Here is a 13,499-nt window from a genome sequence, read left to right as displayed (position 1 = left end):
GGGACAGAGGGACAAAGGCTGAGTGTCTGGTCACTACGGTCTCCAGACCAGGCAGAGCTCTTGTAGCCGAGGGCCGTGGAGCCGTGAGATGTCCCAGGAGCAGGAATTCTGGAGGGACAGGCTGCCAGGGCTGGCAGGAGCAGGTGTAATGGCTCCCTGACCCGGCTCCCATCCAGGGCAGGGAAGTCAGGAGCCAGGCAGGACCTTTCCACCCTTGGTGACCAGAGAGCAAAATAAGTGCCACGGTGCCACCTTATCTCATCCCATGCCTCAGCTAGACTTTCACCTCTCCACTTGGGCAGAGCCCTCCATGAAAGACATAGTTCTCTTTCTTTCCAGTGGATGTATTTCCCGTAACCACTTATAATTCACTCCCCATCAAGTGAAGAGGCAAAGGTTTCCACAACTGATAAGAGTCTCTAGAAATGTTCGAAAGCGTGACCCAGAAGGGATCTTTCCAATCAGAGGTCTGACTCATGGTTATACGCAATCATCTGTTTTATTTTAAAACAGGTCTACACTGTGTGGAGCACCAACGCAGATGTGACCAAGAAACCCACGGTCCTGTCCCAGCAGGCAGCGGGTCCAGTGTATGACTTGGGGTGGACGGTTGTTGTTCACAGCAAGAGGAAAAAAAGAAAGGACACGCAAGACAAAACGGACTTTGTCCCCGACTCCCGTTCAGGAGTCTGAGCGTTGAAACAGACAGATACGGAAGCACACAAAGCCCTTCTAAAGCCCCTTCTCTCCATCAGCAGATGTTTAAATACGGACCTTGGGTTGGTGACCAGCCAGACTTGGGTAACAGAAGGGCATGCTGTTTAAGAGAACATCACTGCGTTATTACAAGAAAGAGAGGAATGGGAGGTGCTTTTCCAAAGGACAGTTTACTTTTTCATACAAGTTGAGAGGATAGAAGCCTGCACAGCCACCATCATGACTGAGCTCGTCTGCTCAGTATTAAAAACTTTGTGTTTGGGGGGAAAGAAGGCAGCTGACCTACGGGAAGAAATGCACTGAGCAAATGGTGCCTGCCCCAGGTGGCAACGTGGGCTCCTTTACCCTGAGGACCCTTTCAGTGATGACCCCACGGAAATGTGTGCTATGTGTCACAAAGACTGGGAATTTCTTTTATGTTTACGTCCAGTCTTTAAACCCACATGCTTTCTTAAAATCACTATCTTATGGTATTATTTTTGTGTCCCGCATGTTTCCTCTGAGGCAGAAGGTAATGAGACCAGAGGCATGCACAGGGTTTCCTTCTGTTTGGGGACCATGGTTCTTGGCTTCTGGAACATCTGAGCCTCAGGCACCACTGAGCCTCCATCAGTCTCCACAGTCTGGACTTCCATATTCCAGAACAAAGCAGCCAATCTGGAGGGCTTAGGTCATGGGAAGAGAAAAGTCTGCTCCGGGAGCTCTGGCTCCTGGTTCTCTGAGGGAAGAGAAGATGGCAGGTAGGAGCAAATCTGAGTCACCAAGTCATCGCTGGAGAAGGCAATAAGCCAGCCTAGAGCCTGCCCGATGAACTTACTGTGAGAAACAAAAATCCCTTCTCCAGACTATAGACTTCCTGTTTATAACCTAACATGGGTGCCTTGGAAATGATTTGTCTGGACCAGTGAAAGGCAGTTACTCACGACGTTAAACAAGTTTAGATTTTCTACTTGATTATTCGCATGAAATTAAGGCTTTTAAAACAGACCAGACTAGACTGGAATGTGTCCATTTCAACAGAGCGGAAATTGCACAATGCTTTATGCCATTGACGAGCATGGCACCCACCGATCTCAGGGACTCCATCGGTATAAATATTTCCAGACTTGATTGCATTTTAACAATACCAGAGAATGGTCAGAACGGAGACAGGATTATAATTTCTAACATCGATTAAATTATATTGTCTTAGTTAAAAATCAGTTTACATGGCTTTTCTCCATTTTCTATGCATTTTGTCTTTTTAATCATCTTTTACAAAATTTGTATTTAAAAATATTTTCAGAAGACAAATGCCTAGAGGAGCGAGTCTCGTGAAATGTCTTTCCTTGGGTTACTTTTGGTAAGCGGAGGGATCACCATGGATTTGGAATGGGACCGCCAAGTGATTTCCATGGGTCATCTTCTCCCACGCGCCCGGGGACGGGGAAGGCCAAAATTCTCTTTCAAACGTGTTGGTAGAAGGGAACAACTCTTCAGCTCTTTAGGGCCTGTGAAAACAAAGAAAAAGGTGACTGTCACTTCTCTTACTGGCACTGTGAATAGTAATCCTGTGAGTCATGGTCCTATTGTCCTTTCGTATAAATCTGGGAGGAGTTCCGGAACCTGGAGCTGTTCTCCTGTCCCTGCTCATTCCTCTTGCATGCCTGGCCCTCACACCGCCAGGGGCAGGTTCCCAGGCATTTCCAAGCACATCAATCTGAGACTATATTGTGGGACATATCCCTCAACCCTCACTTGTCCTCTCTGCCACCCCCAATTCCCATTATATATCATCTCCCCAATAGAAATAAGAAAAAGTGTTCCCCTCGTTATGAGTTTGAATCTTCTGAATTTTCATAGAGAGAAGAACTCCTACCCTTCACCCATAATCACTGCTAGGAGTTCACTACCACGTGTGGGTATGTGCAGGGCAGAAGTGGAGGGAGGGGGACCCCTACAGCAGGAGAATTCTCGTCTGAATGGTGCCTGGGCTCTGCAGTGCCCGTTCTTCTGAAAGCCACCTCCCTCCCTCTGATGACTGGGTCAAGGCAATTAGGTATCAAGTTGAAACTTGGTTGGGGTTTTCTTTCAAGTTCAGTTTGTTGAAAAACTAGGACAAGAGGCCAAATTTGGTTAGATCTCAATGGGAGTCAATTAAATAGCCATCTTTGGCTCTACCTCTCTTTTCTTGGAAACTTAGAAGGGCCAAGTAGATGCCTGTTCTCCTGGGGAAACTTCAGATGTAGTCCTCACGGAGGTAAGGGGCTGCTGAAATTGACTTTTTTAAAAAGTAAACTCTACACCCCATGTGGGGCTCAAACTCACAACCCTGGGATCAAGAGTTGTATGCTCCAACCACTGGGCAGCTAGACATCCACGAACATGATCTCTAGTTAAAGATTTCAATTAGCTCTAAGATTTGGAGATCTGGATATGCCCGCTCTCATTTACCTACCACAGGACTGTAAGATATTTACTTACGAGTACCTTCCTGACATTTTTCGAGCAACCACAATGATGACCCCACCAACAAATCCAATGGCTAGTAAGACTCCAACTATAATTCCAACCAGGGTCACTGTCGCCAGACCATCTGAATGAGGAGGGGGGGGAAAAAAGCACGAGACCATGATAAATGATAGGCCTGTGATAAAATGTGTCGTTTATAGACAATACCACCGCCCCACTGAAGACAGCAAATGAGGTTCTAATTTGCTTCTGCTTTTTCAGTGGAAGTTGACCTGAGGGAGATGAAACTCTGGGCTACTCTCATTCCCCCATATGAACGGAAAGGTTCCTGGCTCTCATCTGCCCAGCATACCATTCATACTGGATGGCTTCACTGTGAATTACGAGGTAGCGTTGGGATTAAATGAGTCCCTACTTTCATTCTTCATCACAATAAATTGTGATATGACACCATTCTCCATGGTTGCCCTTAGGTGATGAGACTCATTTGTGGTTTGCATGTTTTCAAATACAGGCAATTTTCTTTTCTCTCTTTAAAGAAGTTTGAAACCTGTTCTCAGAGGGTTCTGTATTCCTCTCTCTCTCTCTTTTATTTTAAAGATTTATTTGACAGACAGAGATCACACGTAGGTAGAGAGGCAGGCAGAGAGAGAGAGGAAGGGAAGCAGGCTCCCCGCTGAGCAGAGAGCTGGATGTGGGGCTTGATCCCAGGACCCTGGGATCACGACCTGAGCAGAAGGCAGTCTTTAACCCACTGAGCCACCCAGACGCCCCCGTATTCCTTTCTTGTTGACTACAATCTAGGAAAGAATGTAATTAATCACAAGATTAGTTTCAGAGAAGCTTCTTTTTAAAAAGTCCTATAAAAATATTTTGATAACAAAATCTCACCCACCTTTTTCAACTGTTGTCTCTGTGTGAACTGTTGTCTCTGCGCCTACTTTCTCTGTAAAGAAAGAGATGTAATGATACAGAATTATTAGGATATAATAACTATAATTTAACAATTGGCAAAAGATGAATTTACCTTAAGTGGAAGGTAGCACGACAGAAGCAAAGAATGTAATTTCTTAAATAAATTGGATCAGAGGATTTTTAAGCAAGTTCTGACATGATCTTGTCTTCAAAACTGTTATTACTGAATTTATGAACGCTCTTCACACCTATGTGTGCATAGTACTTTGGTGTAACTTCCTGTTTTCTCATCGACTTTAGGGAACAGAGTCAGGGAAATTGGCCCACAGAAATGGGGTTTGGGTAACCAAAGAAATCAAAGCTGTTGATTCTTGGTCTAATATCAAGACCATAGAAAACTCATCCATTGTTATAAAGTTTATTTTGAAGGATTTTATTTTGAGAGCAATAGACTCTAGTTCTAAAAGGTGGGATTCTTCTAGTTCTAGAAGACTGATTTGTCTTATGACAGCAATTCCCTGTTTTTATCTTTAGTAGCAAAGCCCATGCCTTATAGGGCAGCAACATACCCAGCCAAGTTTAATTAAGGAATTACTCTTCGTGTTTATGTTACTATTATGTTAGGATTTCTCTCTGCAGCCAGACCTAGTCCAATAGTTACAATGTAACTACTCCCATTTACCTATGGCATGGGTTTGAGTGAACTCACAGCAAGTAAACAATAAAGTTGTGAGCTTCTTTCAGATAATTTTACACAATGTCTAATTTAAGAGTAAATGTTTTTGGTTTGGTTTTGTTTTTCCCATCACCTTCTTTTCGTACCAAGTCTTTAACTCTTGTGGGTGGTGGTCATTTACCAGGTTTGCCAACAGAGGAAAAGTCAAAGGGCTTTCGTTTATTGAGACAAAGGAGAGAAGTCAATCAGTCAGGTCCCACCTTAGAACTGTAGTTCATAACTTGCAAATACCGCAGATAACCAAGAGCTTTTCCAATCAAAGGTGAAAGCATCATCTACAAATGCTTCCTTTTTCTAATGTGTGGGTTTGAAAGAAGTCTTTGTACCAAGACTCTTTAAAAAAGGGCACCTTTTCAAGATGGCCCTAGGACAGGGGTCTCTGAACCCACTTCTGCCAGCATAAGCTGAAGCCATGGCTCTGGGGCATTTACATGGAGCTCAAGCTGATGGTGGTCCCATCACACACACACACACACACACACACACACACACACACACACACAGATGGCTCAAAGACTGGTGGGTCTGAGGCCAGCCTGGAACAAATGTATCACAGAATCGCTCCTCAAAGGTCATCCATTTGGCTGCCAACTACCAGTAGAAAAAGTCAATTGTTTGTTTATCGTGTCCTAACATGGTGGCTGTTGAGTTCCAGAATTCTCTAACACATCATTCTCACCATCAGTGACACCATTGGTCAGAAAACACATTACCAAAAAATGTGGAAGATTCATTACCAAATTAGAACTTATTAGTTCTATCCTCCCTAGCTCCAGCCCAATTATACGGACTGTAGTCATGACAGTGTGTCACATATGTGAACATCATCGTACTTGGGTGTTTCATGGGAAAGACATCTGCTGCCCTAATAAAATCACCTCTTAAAAAACCAAGTGCTTATAATGACATTTAAACTCATATGTGAAAATTTCTTGGGACACTGATGTATTATGTGGAAATGGGCCATAAGTCACACTTTTTGTGACAGGGTGGGGCAGGAGACAGGATAGGAGGAGAATCATGAGTATTTTCCAGAAAACTGAGAATGTTGTTTTAAAGAATAGGAGAGGTATCCTCGTGTGATGGGAAGAATACTCAACTTGGGACACTCCATTTTCGGCAGCTAATGAGCTGTCAACTTATTTAACAAATGATCAATTCTTCTCCAAAATTTTGAAATGTTTTCCAGTGACAAATTATATCAATGATTCTTTCTTTGCTTAGCCCTATTTGGTTCTATTGGGTGTTTAAATGTTCACCGTTTCTTTGTCATTTCAGAGTGACCTTTATTTAGGCTTTATTTTCAAAGTACTTCATAAAGATCCCCCCCCATTCCCGCCATTGTGCTAAAATACATGTAACATAAAACTTATTGTTCTCATCATTTTTAAATAGACAGTTGAGTGGCATTAAGTACATTCAGTCTTGGGCAACCATCACCACTGTCCATCTCCAGGACTCTTCTGTCTCACAAAATCGACACTCCATCCCCATTAAACACCAAGTCCCCAGCCATTTTTCCCCCTGGCCCCTGGCACCCACCATCCTACTTTCTGTCTCTATGAATTTGACTCTTCTAAGTGGAATTCTACAGTAGTTTTCTTTGGGTGACTGGTTTATTCCACGTAGCATAATGTCCTCAAGGTTTATCCATATCGTAGCAGGTATCAGGATGTGCTTCCTTTTAAAGGCTGAATGAAATAGATATACTACGTTTTGTTTACTCATGTCTCTGTTAATGGACATCTGAGATGCTCTTATGTTTTAGCTAATGTGAATGATGCTGCTATGGACACTGTGTGTACAAATGTAACACAATTAAAAAAAATTTTTAAATAGGCTCCATGTCCAATTAAGGACTCGAACTCGTGACCCTGAGATCAAGAGTCTCATGCACCGCCAACTGAACCAGCCAGGTGCCCCAAATATAAAGCAATTCTTAAAAAAACCTCAGAAGTGCAATAGAGTTTTTAAAACCAAAGTGGTGGGGTGCCTGGGTGGCTCAGTGAGTTAAAGCCTCTGCTTTTGGCTCAGGTCATGATCCCAGGGTCCTGGGATCGAGCCCCATATCGGGCTGTCTGCTCAGCGGGGAGCCTGCTTCCTCCTCCTCTCTCTCTCTCTCTGCCTGCCTCTCTGCCTACTTGTGATCTCTATCTGTCAAATAAATAAATAAAATCTTTTTAAAAAAATAAAACCAGAGTGGTGGTTGGGTCTAGAAATATGTATTGAACAACAAAGTAACTTTCTAAGTGTTTAAATGGAAATACGTACCTAGGGGCACTGCGTGGCTCAGTCATTAAGGGTCTGCCTTCAGCTCAGGTCATGATCCCAGGGTCCTGGGATTGAGACCAGCATCAGGATCCCTGCTCAGTGGGAAGCCTGCTTCTCCCTCTCCACTACCCCTGCTTGTGTCCCCCTCTCTTACTGTCTCTCTCTCTGTGTCAAATAAATAAATAAAATCTTAAAAAAGAAAGAAAGGAAGAAAGAAAGGAAGAAAGAAAGAAAGAAATACCCATCTATATAAAATAATCTATATAAAATTTTTCATTAACGGGGCGCCTGGGTGGCTCAGTTGGTTAAGTGTCTGCCTTCAGCTCAGGTCATGATCTTGGGATCCTGGGGTTGAGACCCATATCGGGCTCCCCACTGCTTTTCCCCCTCCCTCCACCCTTCCAGGCTATCACTCTCTCTCTCAGGTAAATAAATAAAATATTTAAAATTGCTCATTAACAAGCACTCATTGCAATTATAGAAGGATTAGTTTTTTCCCTCTCCCTCTCCCACACTATTTATTACAAAATAAGGCAATTTTAAATTTTAATTTAAAAAATTTAAAATAAAAATCCCAAATAGCCACATTTCTCATAAGAAAGCTCTAGAAAAGAAGGCTCTCTTTCTTTCCATTGCTAAGTTGTAATGGCAATGATTTTTCCTCATTCTCGGTGATGGTCTACACCTCAAATAATGACAAATACCCAAGACAGTGGTCTTTGACACAGCTGGAGGTGCCAACTATGAATCAAAGTGAAGCCCCCAAGAATAGATTCTTTTAGTGTATGTGCAGACATGAACTCAGGGTGAGATGGTAAATATTAGTATAGAATCTATTACAACTTATGTAGGTTGGTCAAGGTTCCTGCTCTTGAGTATCAACACCAAGTTCTTAGTGTAATATTGTATCAACTTACTATCCCCAACATGACGCCAGTAGCTAACTTCTCCCTGTGGGGACATGATCACTAGCTGTCATTGAAAGGGGAGAGCTTTGTTCAGCAACTCAATCAACCAAATTCAATTTAGCAACCCTATACATTGAATCTGAACCGAGCACATAAGGCTTGGTTCAGAGCTCGCTCTTGGCATTCCAATACTACTAATCACTAGCTTTGTTCGTGGATATTTGTATGTACTGATTATAGAAAAGAAGATCAACCTATAGAGTTGACCTATGGAGTTTCTTACCTATGGAATGACTAGTCACTACATTCAATACAGTTGTGGTGCTCTGGCTTTCTTCTTTGGCATGAACTGTGCTTTCTTGAGTTGGCCCATCCTCTATGCGTACGTCTGTTACGCTCTCTGTATTTGTTGGATTTGTTGGCACCTATTAGAGAAGGAAATGAGGCAAAAAAGAAATAAGATCTAATGTTTTCAAATATATACTCAACCTTATAATAGAAGATTTAAAGTGGCATGAATATATAAAATATATGAGGACATAAATTTAAAGTGGAAACAAGAAAACAAACAAACAGAAGTGAGAGACTGGGGACAGGAATGAAACCAAATGTACTCCAGAAATAAATACTAAATATTTAGCATGACTAAATTGACTAATCTAATCTAATCTAAAAAGTTGACTTCCTAGGGTTTTAATTCTTCAAAAAATACCAATTCACTGGGCTTTAATTCTTTCTCTCCCTTGAAAGTGAATGACATTTTTTTCCCTGTAAGATTTATTTGGTACATATTATGTTGTATCATCTTTCAGTGCCTTCCCTCCTCCAATTAGTGCAATAACTTGCATTTATGGAGAGCTTACTGTAGCTAGGCCCTTTAAAGACCTTCTCATTTAGTCTATAAACAATCCTGTAATAGTTCCTATTAATCCTATTAATAGTTCTATAGTCTGAATGAGACCTAGAGAGATTAGACAACATGCCCCAAATCACACAGCCAACAAGCAAGAAGACTTGGAAGTGATTCTGTTGACTCCAAAGTTCATGCCGATGTAGCATTCAACAAATATGTCAGTGAGCACAGGCAACAAACCCAAAATTAGATGAATGAGACCACTTAAATTTAAAAACTTTGTGCCTCACAGGACACAATCAACGGAGTCAAAAAGCAACCTATGGAATGGGAGATAATATCTGCCTATCATATACCTGATAAGGTTATGAACAACTCCCACAACTTACAAGGATATGAACAATGCCTACAACTTAACAACAAAGAATCGGATAGCCTGATTCAAAAATGGGCAAAAAGGAGACATCTGGGTGGCTCAGTTGGTTAAGTTGGTCCAACTCTTGGTTTTGGCTCAGGTCATGATCTCAGGGTCATGAGATCAAGCCCTGCATTGGGCTGCATGCTAAGAGTGGAGCCTGCTTGAGATTCTCTCCCTTTCCCTCTGCCCCTCCCCCCAGCTTGTACACGTGCATGCTCACTCGCTTGCTCTCTCTCAAAAAAATCAAAACCAAAAATGAAACAAACAAAAAACCAAAAATGAGCAAAAGGACTGGCCTAGATCTTTCCCCAAAGATGATATCCAGTCAATAAGCATATGAAAGATGCTCAGTACCCCCTAGTCATCAGAGAAATACACATTAAAACCACAATGAGATTATCACCTCATACCCGTTAGGATGGCTACTCTCAAAAGAACAGAAAATAACATAGTGGCAAGAAGGTAGAGAAACCGAAAGCATTGTGCACTCTGCAATTATAAAATGGTGCAACCACTATGGAAAACAAGATGGAGGTTCCTCAAAATGATTAAAAATAAAATTACCATAGGACACATCCATCCCCGTTCTGGGTATACACCTGACTCAAAGCAAGGTCTGGGAGAGGTATTTGCACACCCATTTTTACAGTAGCCCTATTCACAAGAGTCAAGAGTTGGAAGAAACCCGAACATCTAATGACCAATGAACGGATTCACAACATGTGCTTGGGACATACCATGGAATTACCAGCCTTGAAAAGGAAGGACATTGTCACAAGTGTTACAACCATAAGGATATTATGCTAAGTGAAATAAGACAGTCATAAAAATCCTTGCATATGATCACATGCCTACGGAGCAAATTCCACTCTTCTTGGAACACTCACCAGAGCTGTTAAGCCAGACTCATAAGGGTCCTCGCTGGTGCCTGTGGTCATCACGTTATCTTCGACACCTTGGGTCACCATGCTGTTTTCTACAGCTGGTGTCATGTCATCTTCTGGCCGGACTGTTATGTCATCTTCTGGCCGGACTGTGCTGGCTGAAAAAGAAAGACTAGGTCAGGGCTTAAGGTAGAAATAGTGTGGCCAGACCTAACTGGCCAGCTACAATTAGATTATTTTCTTTACCATTTCTTTTAGGAATTTTTTTTGGGGGGGTCACCTTTGCAGCTTACCACAAACCATTCTCCTTGCTGTACCTCCATCGCATAAAATGGCCTGGTGGTCTCCATAGCAAAGCAAAGAGGGATAAAAATGCAAAACAATGAAGCTTCCCCCATCTCCCGCCTCTGCCATGGCAGGGTGACAAAGGGATGTATGCTTCGCCTTTTCGGTAAGGAACCAGATTTCTCCTAATGCCATTTTGCACAAGTTCATACAATAGTGCATTCAGGTTAACAGAACATCATTGAAGGATGCCTAGGTGGCTCAGTTGGTTAAGCATCTGCCTTCCGCTCAGGTCATGATCCCAGGGTTCTGGGATCAACTCCCACATGGGACTCCCTGCTCAGCAGGGAGTCTGCTTCTCCCTCTGCCCCTCCCCAGCCCCCTGTCCCACTCGTGCTCTCTCTCTTTCTCTCTCACAAAAATAAATAAATAAAATCTTAAAATAATGTATCATTTAGACCTGGAAACATTCTAAATTAGAGTCCCTGGAAAGATTTCTAAAAATTCCAATTTGCTGGCTCCATCTTAAACATACCAAATCGGAATGTCCAAAAGCAGATCCCAATCTCTTAAAAGTCAAGCTTGCTTTCCATTTAATTTTGAGCCTGATGTTTTCTTGAATGATGAGAACCGTTGGCTCTGACCATAGACATCACAGGTATGGTCAACCTCTGATTTTATAGTTGAGGTTACTATCTATGGGGGAAAGTCAGTAAAGTACATAACGGTGCTGAGATATCCAACAGAAGTCTTACTACGGGGAGAGCTATGCTAATAAGGGAACTCAGTGTCCCTTGCCTGGGCTTTTCTGCATTAACACTGAATGAATGACCCTGTTGTACCCATGAGAAAGGTTTCCAGAGGATCAGGGGATGGCTGGAGTGGAAGTGGCAGGTTGAATTCCACACGAAGGAGGAGTGAGGGGAGCAGGACAGAGAGCAGCAGTGGCCTTTCCTTTCACCTCTGTCGCAATGATCCAAATGAATCACGACCAAGCAGGGACATCTTCTCAGCTCATCAAATAACCTTTTTCACGAATTCAAAATCTGAGTCATTGGTCATGGGCCCCCTCCCCATCCTCTGGAAATTCCATGACTAAATACACTTGCAAACTAAGCAAGCATACACGTCCCAGGGGCGAGACTGGGGGAGGTGGGGGCATGCTTGGAGACCTCGTTGTGTAATTGAAAAGTAGATGTTTGTGTCCGGGCAGTGTTCAAGTCAGCAATCCCGTCCTCGCCTTCCGATACCTTATTTCTCCCTGTGCTTAGAAAGCCCAGCCAAAGGCACAGCTAATAAATATTTGATCACAACTTCTCTACTGATGCATAGAGAGAGAAAGCCTTAAGAGTAAATTCACTGGTTCTGGGAGCCTTCTCTTCGCCTCTGAAGCCCTGATCCAGTGATATCGATCAACAGCTTTGGATGAGCTCCCTAAGCAAATGCATTTCTTTTTTCATCTGGGGGAAAGTGGCTTTCACCAGTTAGGAATAACTGAATACTTCAGTGCATGCAAAGTGTTGCCTCCCCTCCTAGTGGCTCGCTGGGGTGGGGGTGGGTAGCGAGGGGCTCGCATCAGGATTTATGACTGCGATGTTAGGCAAATGTTGAATGTATTTACTGAGCTCAAGGGGGAAATATTCCTTTGCCAGGGAAGTAGTCCTTATTAAACACACACACACACACACACACACACACACAACCCACATCCCGTTTTTCTTTTCTTCCCCTCCTGGTTTGAACCGTTAGTAAATCATCAATTTTAGCAACGTTTTCTGGAGGCTGCTCAGCAAAACCATGCTTTCTCCAACTTTACAAAACGAAACAAAACTTCCTTGCTTAAAAAAAAAAAAGAAATCAAGTGCTGAGTAAAGCTGGTTTGAATTATTTCATACAGCATTCAGCTCACCGAAAACGTAATTTGATAAAAATTCCTTCCTTTACTTGGCCCCCTGAGCCAAGGACTAACCTCACCGTGAGTAGACAAAGGGTGTTTTAAGGAAGAATGGCAGTCATGATTAAGATGCATAGCTTTTGTCACACTGCCCTGGCATTCTTTTGCTCCATGGGAAAGTTGATCTCTAACAAGAGATCTTCAATTGTCTGTCTTATTTTTTTGGTTGAAGGCTTTCCCGGGTGAAGAGCTCCTACGAGCTCAGCTGCCCGAGTTTCCAGCCACAGATGGACGCCTTGTTCCCTTGGCCGGTGAAATTCAAATTGTGCATTGATGCCTCCATCCTCGGATTCTCTTTCCCTCTGAAGACATGTGCATGTGCACAGGGCACACACGCAGCTGTTTACATAAGCACAGTGACGAACCTACAATAACAGTGTCCCTTCTGGCCCCAGTGCCCTTAGGCTCATGTGAACACCTTTTCCTGTCTCACCCAGCCTCACCCAGCCTGCGGGTTAGAACCAATGGAAGTTTCCAAATAAGGTGTCAATCCATCCATCTGCTTTGTAATTTGTGTGTAGGTGTTATTCTTTCGAAAGCTGGGCCAACCTCTTCGTTAACCGTGAAAAGATGGTACAAATCAATTTTACCTTCAGCTTCTCAAGCTTAAATGCAAGAACTGAAGAGATGTTTATCGTCTGAAAGTGCTAATTAGGAACCACTTTCCTCTTTGCATTGAAGCCTGATCTCTCTAAAGAAATTATTCCAGTTTACCTATTTTTATGGGATCCTTTCCTTTTAAAATATTTTAGAGTTTAGAACTGTTACTAGAATAGTAATAGTCCCAAGGTCTCAAGGAAAAAAAAATTTTTTAAAGATTTTATTTATTTATTTAACAGACGGAGATCACAAGTAGGCAGAGATGCAGGCAGAGAGAGAGAGAGAGAGGAGGAAGCAGGCTCCCTGCTGAGCAGAGAGCCCGATGCGGGGCTCGATCCCAGGACCCTGAGATCATGACCTGAGCTGAAGGCAGAGGCTTTAACCCACTGACCCACCCAGGCAGCCCGGTAAAAATGTTTTAAATAAGTGTTTGCAATCTTCTGGTTTTATTTACATTCCTGGTTAATGGTGGTGTTTTGTTCCATTAATTTTTTGGCCATTAGAAAG

General features: G+C 42.8%; 1 protein-coding gene across 2 annotated transcripts in view; it reads right to left on the bottom strand.

Moving 5' to 3' along the window:
- Window positions 1–480: 480 nt before the first annotated feature.
- Window positions 481–13,499, bottom strand: part of PDPN (podoplanin) — a 29,744-nt gene continuing 16,725 nt past the window's right edge. The window contains exons 2-6 of one of the 2 annotated variants that reach the window (XM_059136571.1): window positions 10,157–10,311; window positions 8,282–8,423; window positions 4,064–4,114; window positions 3,181–3,292; window positions 481–2,207 (exon numbers count right to left, since the gene is read on the bottom strand). In XM_059136571.1, the coding sequence (XP_058992554.1) occupies window positions 2,201–2,207; window positions 3,181–3,292; window positions 4,064–4,114; window positions 8,282–8,423; window positions 10,157–10,311 (467 nt within the window). In that variant the 3' untranslated portion in view covers window positions 481–2,200. The remainder of the gene's footprint in view (window positions 2,208–3,180; window positions 3,293–4,063; window positions 4,115–8,281; window positions 8,424–10,156; window positions 10,312–13,499) is intronic. The other variant, XM_059136572.1, reaches the window with a different exon arrangement.

The sequence above is a fragment of the Mustela lutreola genome, chromosome 10 (assembly GCF_030435805.1).
Source record: "Mustela lutreola isolate mMusLut2 chromosome 10, mMusLut2.pri, whole genome shotgun sequence".
In the NCBI taxonomy this organism is placed as follows: domain Eukaryota; kingdom Metazoa; phylum Chordata; class Mammalia; order Carnivora; family Mustelidae; genus Mustela; species Mustela lutreola.
Note: the sequence above shows the minus strand (reverse complement) of the source record. Positions and strands in the feature narration are given on the sequence as shown.